The sequence below is a fragment of the Teleopsis dalmanni genome, chromosome 2 (genome assembly GCF_002237135.1).
Source record: "Teleopsis dalmanni isolate 2A chromosome 2, ASM223713v2, whole genome shotgun sequence".
NCBI lineage: Eukaryota > Metazoa > Arthropoda > Insecta > Diptera > Diopsidae > Teleopsis > Teleopsis dalmanni.
This window is the reverse complement of record NC_051847.1, coordinates 61611004-61625974: the sequence shown is the minus strand read 5'-3', so window position 1 is coordinate 61625974 and position 14971 is coordinate 61611004. Positions and strand designations below refer to the sequence as shown.

Genomic DNA, 14971 nt, shown 5'->3' with positions numbered 1-14971 from the left:
ACAATTATTGAAGATACACAATACTATAAATAGTTATACACAGATTATCTTGAAAATATTACTTGTTTTTATCTTAAGACTTTTTATTTTATATTTAAAAATTTTAAAAATATATTTATACTATTTTCTTCTTTTACCCAATATAAAATTTATATAGATATTAAATAATATAATAAATAAAATGTTAGGCAACATAAAAGTATCTGCCGTTTTTTGTCACTAGATGGGTATCCATATATCTAGCAACACTAATCCAATTATGTTAGGTATATGACACAATGCATGATTTAATAAATTTAGATTTTAATTTTAGTAATGATAAAAGAAATCTTTTTTTGCTCTTAAAACTCTTTTATGTAAAGTTAATTATATCGAATAATATAACTTAAATTGTCTTACATTAATAATATAAATAATGTTATAAAAATTCTTTACCTTTTGAGTTTCTTTAAATAAGTAAACGAATAACTTATATTTTCTTCCATTAATAATGTATATAATTCTATAAGAACTCTTCTTCTTCTAAGTTTCTTTAAATAAGTAAACAATTAACTTATATTGTCTTCCATTATTAATATATATCATTCTATAAGAATTGTTCTTCTTCTGAGTTTCTTCAAATAAGTGATCAAATAACTTATATTGACTTCTATTAATAATATATATAGTTCTATAAAAATTCTTCTGCTCCTAAGTTTGTTCAAATAAGTAACCGAATAACTTATATTGTCTTCCAGTAATAATATAAATCTATATATATAGTATTCCATACAAATTAAAATCTTATAATCAATCATTTCTCTTACAACCTTACCGCATACAATGGGCAACATAAATGCTATACAGAAAATAGGTGGCTAACTATTTATATATGTATGTCACACCAAAGAGTTCATTTAAGGGTACACCAAGCCTATCTAAAATATCTATATCAGCAAGAAGTTTCAGTTATGAGCAGGCGTATGACTTGAAGCAAACGGCTTACTATACAAATGTCTTTGTAAGCAATATTCTTGAAATTATTGGAATATATACAAAGCATCAGACCTATTTTTGGCACTATATGCTGTTGATACCTAACATATGGCTACACTGTATCTCTCAATACATGAATGTAGTACCCTGGACTGCAGAAAGAAATAAGCTAGCCTTATTGGATTAACAGCTCTCTCGTTCCAAACAAAACTGTCAATAAAGCAAATGTACTTTATAACTTATGTTGAGCTGTAGACCCATATAATAATAATACATTATATAGTTAATTTCAATTACTGCTAATTTATTAATTACTATTTTGATATATACAGTAAGATATATAACATTACCACTATATTTTGTATAACAGAATTATAAATTAACGTTTGGAAAAGAATATAGTTGAACTGCAGCATAAAGAATTTATAAATTCATTTAATATATATTTATATTTAAAGAAATTTAAATTTTTTCAAAACTATCCCCCTTTAAATTTGATATCTGCAAGTTAGAATAATATTCTGCGGAAAAATTTAACCGTTGTACACGGTCTGTCAACAATGTCTTGCGATCGCTCACCATAACTTGCAGATATCTAAACTTAAAGACAAATAAATGTCTTTGCCGTATCTCTATACCTATCATATCTATGCAAATATGGTTTTTAAAATCGACATCGAGTATCTCTACGGTGTTTGCAACACCGTATATTATATAGTATAATACAGTACGTATATACATATAACTGCCAGTATCGAATTGTACAATGTTTACCGATCGCGAATGTTGAATGTTTTATTTACACAATTGTTGTATAAAAATAATTTAGCTACGAACGAGTATTTAAATGTGCGGGGATACACATAATTTATACGTATTCACGTATCTACGTATCTACGTATCTTGTGGGTTTAAGATCATAGATTTCTAATTCGAAAGCGTTTATTTAAATTTTGTTGTAATGAATTTAACAAACAATTTTATTGATTGCGTTTTACTCTTTCGGTTTATTGGCAAAGTAAATATTTACCTGAAAAAGGCATTAGATTTTCTAATGTATACATTTTTTTTTAACAAATTGCGTTTGATAACACAATTTCCCACATATATGTGAATTTATTAAATTTTTATTGTGTATATAATATGATTTATATATATATATATTTGTATTTAATTTTCGTTTATTTAAATTTCAATGGACAATATAAGATTCCAAGAATAGCAAAAAGCAGCTTTCAAAACATTCACACACAAGAGATACTTGTACGCCATAAAAAAATAAATTTTATAAAAACAGCAAAAATATAAAAATTTTATAAATATTTTTAATTAATTTTTAGATAATTTTTTTTTAGATAATTTTATTTTTTTTATTATAAGAATGTAATTAAATGCAACGCACTATAAATTGTGATTGTTTCAGTGAGGTTTAGTCTTGGGAAATTACTGTGTTAACTTCCATAAAAGAGGTTATCTGACTAAATTGCTGTCTTATTAGTTTGTTAATATCGTTAAAATAAAGATTAATGTTTTAGTAAAATAAAATGGAAGATATATTATAAAATTTAATAGTTTAGTTAAATAATCATATTAATATTAATTTCTAGAGAACAGAATTTGTACCTGAAATCTTGAGCAGCTATAATTATAGGTGTTACCTAGGAAGCTTTTAACAGTACGAGGTCTCTGACACTGTTTCTATTAGATTTTAAAAGATTTTGTTAAATGTAGAGTGGAACATGCTTATCTTATTTGATCATGTTTTAATTTTGCTAAAAAAAATGTCTTACGATTTTCATTAAACAGATTGGGGTTTGGAAACTTGAATTAAGAGCTATTATTAGGTTTATAGGTATCTCTAAATTGTTAATACTAGCTTAGTTGTCTTTTCCCTTTGCATAGCCCATAGATCTAATAAGTTGCAGTTTACAATTATGCCTTCTAAAAGTATTGGTCGTCATGATCAATTCCTGTATCTCCTATTCGAGCATACAGTCTCAATAGTAATAGCTTTGTATAACAGTATTAGCTTAATAATAATAGAATATAGAATTCCTTTTATTTTATAGATAAAATGGTTTTATAGATCGCGGTCTGCAATTATCGCTTCTAATAATAAAAACATAATATCAGTAAGAAATATAGTTTCTTTTGTTTTAGAGATAAAAAGGTTTTGTAAATCGCGGTGTAGAATTACCCCTTCCAATAATATCAACATAATAATAATTGAAAAAACAGTTTCTTTTATTCTAAAGATTACCTTTATATACATTATATTTGTTTATACATTACCTATTACCTTCTAATAATAATAAATATAACTTCTAACATAATAACATTAGGAAATAGATTTTCTATTTTTTCGTTAGAACTATCTTTTCCATTTTGGGCAGGACGAAATATTGTAGGTGTATTAGATAATTATATATTTAAAAATATTTAGTATTGATTTTTCTATCAATAGAAATCTTGATATCCACCAATTGAATATGTTATTACATCAAACAATTTAATTTAAGTGCCCAATATCGGATAATATATTCATAGCTTAAATATATTTGCCTAGCAATAATTAATCGTATAACCAAGTTTATATTTCTACTCTAATAAGCTTAAAGACTACTCTTAAGGCCAATGTTGGTTACAATAAAGCAATAACGGAAAAGAAGCATAGTTCTTAAAGGAATACAATAAAGAATAAAGTATAGAACGCGATTTGAAGATCGCAAGAATATCATATAAAAATTAAAAAATCATTTAGAATATGTATGAATAATAATATTAAAAAATGAATAACCACAGACTCCGATGACCATGAGTTGACTTCTTCTCCTTTTTTCTTACCATAACAATCCTAAATCAAGTGCTTCTGCAACCTATAGGACCTATAGGATCTGGTTTCATTACAGTGTCGGTTTTTGAGGTTGTGTTATAAAACCTACGCTCAATCCCCTTCTATAAGGGCCCATAACTTGAATAATTTCCTTAATTTATATGTGGATGTATACAAGTATATATAGTACATTTGAAACGCTTTGAATTTAATGAGCATAAGTGGAAATAGAAAACAATATTGCCCAACAACGAAAAGTGAGCATAAAAATTTTATAATTTTTATATGAAGTAAAATTTCGTATATTTATATGAAGTAAAGTTTCATATTTTTATATGAAAAAAAATTGTATATTTTTTTATAAACATTCCTTACTAATCATGATTTAAATGTAGTAATTAAAAAGATATATTTTGAAAATTTACATTAAACAAAATTTTTTATCTTAAACTTAAACTAAGATACTACATCTTTATTAATTTTTAAAGTATAGAAGAGCAACTTGAAATAATTACAAGTTTACCTTCAAATAAACGCATTGTTTCGTTATCAATTGTTCTAATTATTGAGCAGTGACTGTACTACATTTTACCAGATAAGTTTTGTTTACAATCAAAATTGTGACTACAAATCCTATTATCAATAGATTATGGTAACCAATAATATTGTATTCCTGTGAGTATGGTTATTGTGATATTTGGCTAATGTTTGAATTTTTTTAACGTTTACTTTGTATTATAAAGTCATGAGATCTTATATAGTATTAATTTAATATTTAAATCTTTTTCTGAAAAAAATCTAATATTTACAATGTAAAAATTTTTTGTGGTTCCAAATGTTCCAATTTTTTAATCGCCTGTTTTTTTTTAATACTCAATTCAAACACCAGTAATGCGGACAAGTGTGTTGTCAGAGATAAAATCGAAAAGGATTACACACTTATACCTACACATCGGGCATGAATATATAATATATGAGCATATATGCCAAACAGCAAACAATATCTTACCTTATCTGAACAAAATATAAATATTAAATAAAATAAATTAAAAAGTAAAAATTTTTCATTTATTTTTGGTGTTTGGTAAATAAATTGTAACACTTGTGTCAATATGCTCACCTCGATTTCACTTTTCGCTTTAACACTCAAAAAATGCAGCGTCAAGTTTATTATGCAGAACCTGCATTTTTCAATTTTTCCAAAATCCAAAAACAAAAAACAAACTCAAAAAAATTTCATATAACAACATTTATGATAACAAAAAAAAAACACTTATTACCTTAACACATTCGTGTACTTTGATTTAAAGTCAAGTAAAGTCAACCCAGAGCAACTCAGAGTAACTCCGAGCAACTTGGCTTGGCTTGACTCGATTCGAATCAACTAAATTAAAATAAAGTCAAATAGTCAAAACAAAAAAAATGTACTTCAAGATTAGATACGCACGTATGTACGTAGATACGTAACATAGTTATAGCATATTTAGAGTAAGTGTAAGAAAACATATAAGACAAGGGCAGTACGGTAGTGACAGGGCCAATAGATAGATATATGCAATGCCTACGATACATAAAGTGTAAGACTACTTACTATTTACTATCGTTTTTTTTTATTGGGGTTAAAACTTATTTTTATTGTTGTTATTTAATTAGAGCTCACTAGTATTTATTTTTCATAAACAGATACATAACACAGGGTAATATATCAATATTAGAAGGTGTTAGCACAGCATACTGATATCTGTATTTATGCCATAAGTATTGTACATACATATTTATATGCGTATTCGGGTATACCTACTATATATGGTAATAGTTGTCGTATGTTCTCAATGTTTATGCAATAAAATTTTGTGTCCAAAATGTTTTGGTACGTACTTTCAGCACTCATTAAATTATTTTGATAAGATAAAAAATGCAACGGTTTTCGAGAATTTAGTTCATATTACCACAAGTACACATATTTATTGTAGCTATATTAAAATACATACTTATTATAGTCTCATACACGTACTAGAGTAACGAAAACATGTCTTGGCTTCAATTTTTACAAAGAAAAAAATTATACTATGTAAGCAAAATTTTATTTTCCATTTAAAAATATTTTATAAAAATAAATATTATTTTTTTCATTTTTTTTATTTTTTTCCTTAATGTTAATTCTCTTTAAAAACATTGCAAAAGGTATTCTTCTGCATATTGTTGCATATTTACTACATACATACATACATACATGACAATTCTATGTATGCTTGCATATGCAAATTGCAGTTAGGCATAATGACATCAGCAAAAGTAGAAGACATCAGACATAGATCGATTATATTTGGCGTTAATTTATTACCAATTTAACTAAACAATAATAAATTCCGAATGCAGCAAGCATACAAGCATACAACAACTTTAAGCCACGTTACCAGGCGTTATACATTCCCCCGAAAAAAAACCTATTACCAGCTATAAATGAGACGTTTTGTAGAACTCAGAGTTCTACTCGTCGTATTGGCTCATAAGCTATACTTTGCACGTACAAAACGAAGTGAACTATGGACGAACCGTGTCGCATATTAATTACTGGTATAGATCAATTTTACTAGACACTAACAAATTGACCTGCACTTACACACACTCATACCTACTACGGTACTACGCTACGTACACATATTAAACGTCATAGCGCACTCGTACTAATGCAAGGGGACGCAAACAAGTAGCTACGATGTTACATATGCAATATCAGCAATTATTTGTAATTTTACTGGCAACAAATCAAAACTTGTGAAGTCATGCAGTTACGTTTTTGTCATAAGTTCAATAATAAATTAAGTCATTAAAGTTACGTGTACTAATCTTAAGAGCTATAAATCTTAAACGCATTAATCTTAAGACCTCGCAATCAAATTTCAGATCAAATCACTTATATGACTTAAGATACCAATTGTACTCTTGGATATATTCTTATATTTCTACTCTTGGATATATTTTTATACTGATATATATATTCAATTAAGATCAAATTGTACTCTTGGATATATTTTTGTATTTCTACTTTTGGATATATTTTTATATTAATATATAAATTCAACTAAGATCAAATTAATTTCAAAATAGTTTTACTATAGAATCTGTTGTTTCTATATTCTTTAAATGTTTAAAATGATTCGTTTAAATAAATCTTAATACAAAAAGTCACTTTGAAATATAATAGGAATAGTTAAATTATTATAATTATTATTAATACTTTAATTACATTTAATTATAGTAAATTAATAACAATAAAGTCACTACAAAAAGTCAATTGGTGGTAATTTTAAAAGATTTTATAGAGCATTGATATTATATTAATTTGATTTGAACTATGTTCATAAATTTGAACTTAGTATTGCTAAATATGTTATGTTAAATAAAAAATTTTAAATTAGTAAATTATTATTATACACACATTTATGCAGATGGTATTTACCAAAGGTAGACCACCTCACAAGAAACGCGTTTGATTTAAGTCCAAAGAACTAACCTATATAGTCATACAATACTATATGTTTCTTAAGGTACGCTAACCATGGTTTTTATATAATGTGTAATATTTTTGATACCTAAATTAGAGAAATTAAATGGAAATTTAGGGAATGGAGACCTAAAACAGGAATACATTCAGCTTCTGCCTATTGTAAAGCACTAACAAACTAGATAGGTGGTAATCTAAGTAATTAGGATAATGTAATTGTCTGCAGACAAGCTAAAAAATTCATGCCGAATCGATCTAAAGCCAGTTCTGGATATTGAATATTAGTAGGTCCCTAGCTCCCCTATCGAGCATTTCTAGCTAGTCGGTCATCTGGTGAGACGCTTCTAACTGGACATCTCTCTAATCTTGAAGAAGAAGAAGAATAGAAAACAGCAGAACACATTTGATGTCACATTGACTTCGGTTCTTATCAAGTGCCTATTAACTTATAATGGAATTAGGCAACATCTCTCCAAAGAACATAATGGCATTTTAAACTGTTACGTGCCTATGGAACTATAGTGGGTTTGTCATAATAATCCTCAAAGGATGCAGTGACATGATGATACATGTCAAAATCTAATCTAATCTGATCTAGATAAGCGGTATTGTGATTAATGTATAGGTATATCTGTATGTAATATAGAAATAACAAAGGATAAATTTAGCATTAAAGTCGAAATACATTCAAAATCCTATACTATGATTATGAAAATATATTCAGATGCTCTGTGTATTAAAATGCTACTTATAATGTATACTTTAATACATGCTCGCTAGTTGTAGACTCACGCTAAAGTAGGTCTAAATATATTTATTGCCCTACATTCTTCAAAAATAGCTCGAAATGGCACAATATTATCATAAACGATATACGATGACCTAAATACGAATATAACCTATCACTTGATCATCTTGATCTGTACTAACCTCTGTATGATTACAATAGTGGCACTATCAAATTATTTTAATTTTATTTATTAGAAATTCACTAAAATATGCGTTTAATGGGTATATTAAAATATGCTTATTGACACATTAAATTCAAAAAGTTATTAAAAGTAGTAATAAAATTTTAGTAAAATTAAGTTATATTCCCTTTTAGGAATTAGTATATAATATGAGTACTATATAATATGAGTACATTTTTCTCAATAACAAAACGGAGTAGAATTGAAAGTTTTCGATAAATATAGTATGATTAAGTCCCTCCTCTTGGTAACTATGGTAAAAAGAAGACAATAAGCAAAAACAATGCTTAATTGCATACGCTAGACCATCATTTTTGAAAAAAAACTCCATATTTTTAGAAGATTATCTCTTTTGGAAGAAATACCATATTTTGAGAAGAAAAATAATCTTATTGGAAAAAAGGCAGTCTTTTTGTAAGAAAAACAATCTTTCTAGAAAAAAATAATCTCTGTGAAAGGATTGCCACATTTTTGGAAGAACACCAATCATTTTAGGGAAGAGACTGTCTATTTGTAAGAAAAACAATTTTTTTGGAAAAAAAGTCAGCTTAGCTAAATTTTTTCCTAATTAAAACCTTTTTTTCTCTGTTTTTAAAAAAAAGTGTTACTGATGTCATCCACACTTCTTAGTTATTTAACCCCGATCGATATTGGTGAAATTCCAACTACTCCACTGATGCCTATCAACCAGAGAAAGAATACTAAGCATATTTTAGTTACAGTTAATGAATCATAAACATTTTATTACTTTAAAAAATTAAGAGGCCATACTCACAAAACTGTTCAGAGGAAGAATATGAGGGAAAATGAAATTGTTGAATTAAGTAAATTATGTTAAGCAATTGCTAGAACTTGGCTAGTAACAATAATAGTAAATAAAAGACCAAAAAATAACATAGTATCGCTTATTAAAGCAAATTCTGTTGTGATAAATAGAGTGAATTAATATGACAAAAATTTACTTAATAATTCTCATATAGTTTAATATATATAATGAGTCTGTACAGAACAGACTGAACTAGTTGGTATCTCAAAGAATGAAGAACAAGGTTTGGATTTTAGGTACTGCGAAACCTATAGGACCATATTTTATATTATAAAAATTATTTCATATCGGTTTTCTTCGTACTGCTCGAAAGTACAACATTATCAAAATAAAATGTACTTTATTTGTAAAAATTATAACAAGTTTCGAGAAGATATTGTTTTTAGTTTCGATTATAATTTGTAGTACAAAGGTTCTAAGACTGTGTCATATTGTCTTTAACGTTCTTATTGGAAGATTTTTCCTTACTTTAAATTTTTTATTTAACGTTTTTATGGTCTTTTTTGTATAGACTATTTTTTTTTTATTAAAGTTTCATAAATGTTTTGAAGTTATTCGTGCAAAAGAAAGAAAACTAGTCTTGTTGATGTGAAAACACTTATTAGTAATTCTCTTATTAGTATAAAAAACTAAACTGCGACAATGTAAAAAGATATTCATATACACTAGGGACTAATTAGATACAGACTAATACTGCTAACTTCAAGTTAAGAAATTTTTCCAGTAACTCAAGTAAATCTTTTATCTTAAAAGAAATAAATTGCAGTAGATGTTTGTTACTTAAGATATTATTTATATTATAAAGTATTCTATTAAACCAAAATCGATATATTAAATAATTTAAATATTGTATTTGCAATATACGTATCTCAAAGATAGAAATAATTTTCATTACTTGATGTTAAGATAGGATTTAAGTTAAAAGAAGATTTACTAACTCCATAATTTGTCCCCAAAGAAGACAATTTATTAACTAGCAATCTTATAATAGTATGACTCCTAAACAATACATATCCTAGATAGCTTTTGTAGTATTCAAAATATTACTGTAACATTTGAGAAGTACCCAATTCAAATTTAGTATTTAGTACTATTTTGACAATTAAAGAATAATCTTCTTTGTCAATCCAAGAGATTGGCTTTAAAAATAGACCATCTTTTCGATCTTTGGAAAAATCGAAGTATAATTTCTTTTTATGAGATAATTGTTCATAAATTCACAAAACATATTCATTCGTAAAAGCTTATCGAGTATCTAGTTACCATACCTGGTCTGATACCAAGTTAATATACCTCACTTGCCGAATATCAAGTTAACATACCTGGTCTTAGCTTGTCGAATAGCCACTTAACATACCTGGTCGAAATACCCCTTTTATATTTTTTTAAGACGGTATTTAATTGATTTAGATTAAATCATAACTTTTTTGATTCTTTTTTAATTTGAAGTTTGCTGTGTATAGTTACATATATACCAAGAGAAATATGTGCAGATGTTAAATATTTCAAGTTGAAGTTTATTAATTGTAGTTAAAAGTATAACAGAAAAAACATATGCATATTATTAAAGTAGGTTTTGTTTTTAAGAATTTCAACTTTTACTTCGATCGTTATTTTTAGTTTATTTCTATACGTATTTTGACAAATTCTTATTGTGCCTTCATCAGGAGAATACTTAATATTAAAAATATCTATGCAATTTACATAGACATCTTCGTAAAAACCAAAAAAAAAAAACGAAACCGACTTTAAAATATTTTCCACGTAACAACTTAAAAATTAAAAACAAAATTACATCTGCATATTAAGTTTAACAATAATTAAAAAATAAATTTTAACTACTTCCATATTATTTTTCTTTGCATATTCGGTAAAAGAAATTAAGCAGGAAACCATGAAATTCCGATACAGAAACTAATTCAGACAACTAGTTCTAATACTGCTATTACCAAATTTTACGAGAAGCTTTTAGTGCTGCTCATAATTTATATGAGGGCAGGCAACTGAACAGTGATTATCAGTAAGCTTTAAAACGAAATTCGTTCCAATAACTTTCAGGAATCTCTATTCTTACATATTCTCATGGAAACTCATGTGAATTTTCATATTTGGACAAAACTTACTTATATTATATTCTTTGCTCATGTGAATTTTCATAGATGGACAAAACTTACTTACTAACTAAGTAAGTAAGTAAGTATGACTTACTTGTTGATTACCAATAAGTTTTAGAACGAAATTCGTTCCAATAACTTTGAAGATATATGTATTATCCTTAAAGTTATCCAATATATTCTCTTTGCTCCAATATATTCTTTGCTCATGGGAATTTTCATATATAGACAAAACTTACTAAGTAAGTAAGTCAAGTAAGTACTTAAGAATAGGAATAGAAATAAACGGAATATTAGCTCCCAGCGGAGCGTAGCATTGCGACTATGATTAATCTTTTGTGCTGCAACAGATCCTAACCGAACAGCAGACATTCCGCCTTTCGAATGAAAGCCAGAATGTCGGCCGTTAAGGACCTCCTAATATCAGAAGGGGAGACTAATTCTCGACCCAGTGACCTCTTCCTGACTCAAATCAGTCAGTCATAGAGAAGGTAACTGGAAGTCAAGTAAGTACTTCCATTTTGATCACCAGTAAGTTTTAGAACGAAATTCGTTCTAGTGACTTTAAGGTATCTCCATTCCAACATATTTTTCGCTCAATGGATTTTTCATATTTGGACAAAAACAAAAAAGACTTACTTTTTCCTTTAACGAATTCGGTGTGATTATCCTCGCCGTTTTTCGTCGTCGATGATGTGTGTTGTGCATTGTTGCCAACGTTTCGTTGTCGTGTTAATGGGTGGCTTTTATAACGTTCTTGATTACGTTTTCGGCCGCCATAATTGCGTGCCTCATTGTTATTATTTCGCGCGTGACGATCGCGCGCCGAATTCGCTTGCAAAACGCACTGCAATAGAATCGCTAGCAATAGAAGCAGGAGTGGCAACAGCTGTACTGATGTGAACCCTTTCATTTTATGGCCGTTAGTGTACTCGACATTATCCGCACACGATCACCACAAAAAAGTTTATTTACGTTCATAGATGCTTCACACCTCAACAAATTAAACAAATCTACTACAATTTTCAAACCAAAAACTGTTCTGTTCTTTTCTCCGTTCTGTACTCTGTTCTTACAAGAAGCGTTTTTAAAAACGCACTTACGTCATTAGGACGTTTTGTTCGTCGTGTTGGTCGTGCGACTTTATGATTTGTTTTATTTTATGATTTTGCATATGTAATTGGTTTCGTACATAAATTCAGCATAAATTCAAATGCACTTAAAATAATGTTTTGATATTTTCTGTTAGTCTTGCTTGCAGTTTGAGTTGTTTTTTTATTATGTTTTAAGCCTTTTGTTGTTGTTTTGGTTGTTTGTATACTTGTTTTCAAACTTCAATTGCACTTAAAACCCGCACGACGACAAAGATACGATCGAGTAACTTTAAATCGCGTTTGAGCCATACAAACAGTCACGCAAACAGGCGAAAAAAAGTAACACTTTTATTTTATTTTATTTTATATTTTATATATTTTTTTTAGATCTTTTGGCAAATTTTCGAAACGAGTTTTGCATTCGTTTATGGATTTGAGCGCGGGTTGCGCACCTCGAGACGTGCTCACTTCTTTCTTGCAGCCTAACTTTTATCTGTATCCGCACATACGAGTTAACATTTCATTTTTTTGCATAGAACATACAAAGTTGTTAATTTATAAAAAAACATTAAACAAAATATTAATTGTTATTATTATTATCCTATTTAAGCGTTGCAATAATTCGTTGCATTTCACGTATTGCGGTTTTGTCTGATTTGAATTTGCTTTGTATGCAGATTTCATAAATATGCAATTACACTGAGTGAGTGCATCCAAAACACTGAAAACGTTAAAAATTATTGCGCTACAAGTCCGGCGTCTGCGCAACCAAACGTTTAACTCGAAACTGAATTGGCTCAGAAAAAATATCTACGCTCTTCTCATAACTGCGAATAAGTAAGTAGTACCGCCATAACCAAATTTACGTACAAACACAGCCACACAGATACTAACATGCATAGATACAAAACAACTGCAAACTACCACGATTCTTCAGGCAACTTCAGAGCACACGGCGAAGTAAGAAATTAAACAGAAAACAAATTTATGCTATGCTATGGAACTCGGCTTTATTTATTTTGGTTACAAAGTTTAGCGCGTCGCAGGTAAAAACAAACATTATACAACGGCGAATTCACACAATCTCCGGCGAATTTATCTGAGATTCAAAAAAATGCGGTCTTAAGATCGTTTACACACTCTCACCTGTAAATGAGCATTTGCCTTCTATACTCGTACCACCACAGCGCTAAGCGCAACTTGATATTTCTACATTTACCGTCGTCGGTAACGTCTATGTATATTTGTATATTGGAACATATGCATGTATTACCTTATAAGTAGTAACATCTGTGTGTGCGTGGGTTTCGATTTTATTTTATGATATTTACCCATATTTCTAAATATAACCGAATAACTATTGATTAAACATTGTTGAAGAGGAATTAATTAGTATAAAAAATCAAATAATTATTGATCACATATGAAGGATAAAGAAAACACTGGCAAAAGATATAAATTTGCAATTGCGTTGTATTGGAAGCACAGCTAAGGACCGAATATATGGATACGTTTATTCAAAAAACAACTAGGAAGATTTAAATTAAGGTGCGGATAATAAAATCAACGTCTTTTGCATTGAAAGACATAAACTTAAAATTGTATAATTAAAGAACACTTTCAGTCGTAATTTGAATCTCAAGACAAACTTAAGTCTACATTAAATCCGGAAAATAGTTGGTTTTAATATAACTTAAGTCAATACTGAAATTTATATTATGAATTTGACAATTTTCTACGACAGGCAAAGAGAAATTAGGCTCATATTTCTTCAGTAACCAGATCAAGAACTATATGGAAGTAAATTAAAAGTATCTAACATAATATCTGCCCTAATATCAACTTATATTCCTTCGATATCGATATATAATCGATAATATCGTTTCTATAATCCTTAACCATATAACCAAATCAACCCATATGACGCTTATACTTCAAATGTAGGGCCTTCAACTTAATACATACAAGTAAATCGAGAGTAACTATATCTAAAATATCTATACTAACGAAACAATTGACTACAAGAGATCATAAAGTCAGGCTTAGCCTATCCTTTTAAATATTCTGTAATACATGCCTACAGGCACTCGAAGAGAAGATATCGGAAAATCGGTTGTGTCTATATGCAGGCTTGTTTATGATTAAGCTTTTAGACATTGGGGCATACCTTAATATATTCGGCAATATTTCCATTAGTACTGGGCAGAACTTGCATTTATCAATGCATCCTGCTAGCTGTAATATACAACAGTATCGAGGTAAGTGCAAATAAATTCTCATATTAATATGACTGCTATCAGCCGTTTTGTCAATTTTGGACACCACTTGATAATCAATTTATTTATATCAGTTTTTTGGCTAAATCGTTGATTACAATAGAAATAAATAGATACATAGTAAACAAGGAGAATGCGCTCAGTTGAGCAGAGCAGAGATCATCAAAAACTTTCTGTGCTGCATTACCCATTATACAACAGAAAGAATTTAACCTTTTGAATAGTAGTTTTAAATGGTTAAGAGCTCACACCTTGGTATTTTCTTTGTGGTAAAACAAAATTGGTCAGTTATAAATAATGATATGGGAGTTGATATAATCTTCCTGTTAAAGAAACCATACTGTCCTCATAGAAAGGGCTCTCATATTTATATG

At 28.4% G+C, this 14971-nt stretch overlaps 1 protein-coding gene across 1 annotated transcript in view; it reads right to left on the bottom strand.

The window, feature by feature from the left end:
• Nucleotides 1–13277, bottom strand: part of LOC119673883 (epidermal growth factor receptor) — a 44010-nt gene extending 30733 nt beyond the window's left edge. Inside the window, exon 1 of the mRNA XM_038084983.1 lies at nt 11867–13277. Coding sequence (XP_037940911.1) covers nt 11867–12140 — 274 coding nt within the window. The 5' untranslated portion in view covers nt 12141–13277. The remainder of the gene's footprint in view (nt 1–11866) is intronic.
• Nucleotides 13278–14971: the final 1694 nt, after the last annotated feature.